The 1,389-nt window shown below is 48.9% G+C and overlaps 1 protein-coding gene across 1 annotated transcript; it reads right to left on the bottom strand.

The window, feature by feature from the left end:
- Window positions 1-323: 323 nt before the first annotated feature.
- Pmar_PMAR012763 (cytochrome p450, putative) lies at window positions 324-1,348 on the bottom strand (the record flags this gene model as incomplete). The annotated part of the gene is made up of 5 exons (XM_002780795.1): window positions 324-582; window positions 661-806; window positions 874-1,060; window positions 1,106-1,257; window positions 1,304-1,348. The coding sequence occupies 5 exons, from the start codon at window positions 1,346-1,348 to the stop codon at window positions 324-326; spliced, it is 789 nt and encodes a 262-aa protein (XP_002780841.1).
- Between the last annotated feature and the right edge of the window lie 41 nt (window positions 1,349-1,389).

The raw sequence follows: 1,389 nt of genomic DNA on the forward strand, positions 1-1,389 counted from the left end.
CCCAGACGGTCTGCCATACCACCTACCACCCTTGCTCTTGACACTAACAACACAACACCCGGTGACCTCCGTGTATGGAAAGAAAACGGCAAAGCCATTGACCGAGCCAGTACTTCAGAATGATTGAGATGATATCTGGTTCGCGTTGAGTGGAAAGAAGCGTAGTGCTTTAAGCTTGCTGCTGCTGCTGCTGCAAGACATAGTATTAGACGTATGGCCCGATGTGAAGTCTCTTAACATACATCTGACGTCTCGCTAGTTGTAGCGCTAGTTGTAAAAGTAGTAGCAATAGCTGTACTACCAGTAGGACTAGGCAGTCCTCCTCAGTAATTCCTAAGGGACATGGTGACTCTCAAGTTCTCTGGTACACGGTTGAGCCACATAGTCTCCTTAACGTCATCATAACCAAGAGTGAAACGTATATCATCAAAATGTCTCAAGAGGAAGGCGGCTATGATAGTGCACTCCTTGACGGCCAGAGTCTGGCCAGGGCATTTGCGAGGTCCACAGCTGAAGGCCCAATGGTCTCGAGCAAGGTCACGGTTAATCTCTGTGGTACCGGGCAAGAACCAGTTTTCCGGCCTGAGAACAGCAGCAAGTGATGACGGTGCAATTCCGCGATATTTCTAGCGCTACGATAATCCCTTGCGGCAGCGTTACCTGAATGAATTCCCCCCTCTCTCTTCACTCTTCATAGCTTCATCCATCATCATGATAATAATCGTACCCACTTCAACAGGCCTGCCTTCAATTGAATATGGCGCGGTGGTAATCGACGGGAGTGGACCCGGCGTCGAGCTCTGTACCTGAATCAGCATCCCTTTACCTATTACTCAGCTACTAATTCAAGCGGTCATCACAAGCAAAACTTACACGTAGAGTCTCGAGGACACATGCCTCGACAAAAGTGAGTTTACGGAGATCCTCAGCTGTCTCCGGATCTCTCCCAAGTGCATCAACCTCCGCCCTAGCTGCACGCTGGATATTTTTATTTGCGCACATCAAATAGACGAACCACTCCATCGTAGCCGAGGCCGAGGCGCTGCCAGCGAGTATAAACCTGAGTCATCTGTACGGCCAAGATTGTACAAAACCTTCTTCTCACGTGACAAGATTCCAGGTTAGATCTCCCTTGTGCATGTTGAGCAACTTGTCGAGAACGTTGGTCTTAGGAGTAGCTCCTGCTTTCAGCTCTGCCGTTCTCTCGTTGATGATCTTCTCTGAATATTGCACGACGGCCTTCTTACACGAGTAAAACTGAGCAGCAGATTGAGAAATGCTACCAGCTCGAGGATCTTCCCACCTCAGCAACAGATCGGTTGAGCTTGAAAGGATATCTGTCCTGCATGATTGGTGCCAAGTAGGTATGCTTGAAGACATAGTCAATCG

The sequence above is a fragment of the Perkinsus marinus genome (assembly GCF_000006405.1).
Source record: "Perkinsus marinus ATCC 50983 genomic scaffold scf_1104296944062, whole genome shotgun sequence".
Classification (NCBI taxonomy): domain Eukaryota; phylum Perkinsozoa; order Perkinsida; family Perkinsidae; genus Perkinsus; species Perkinsus marinus.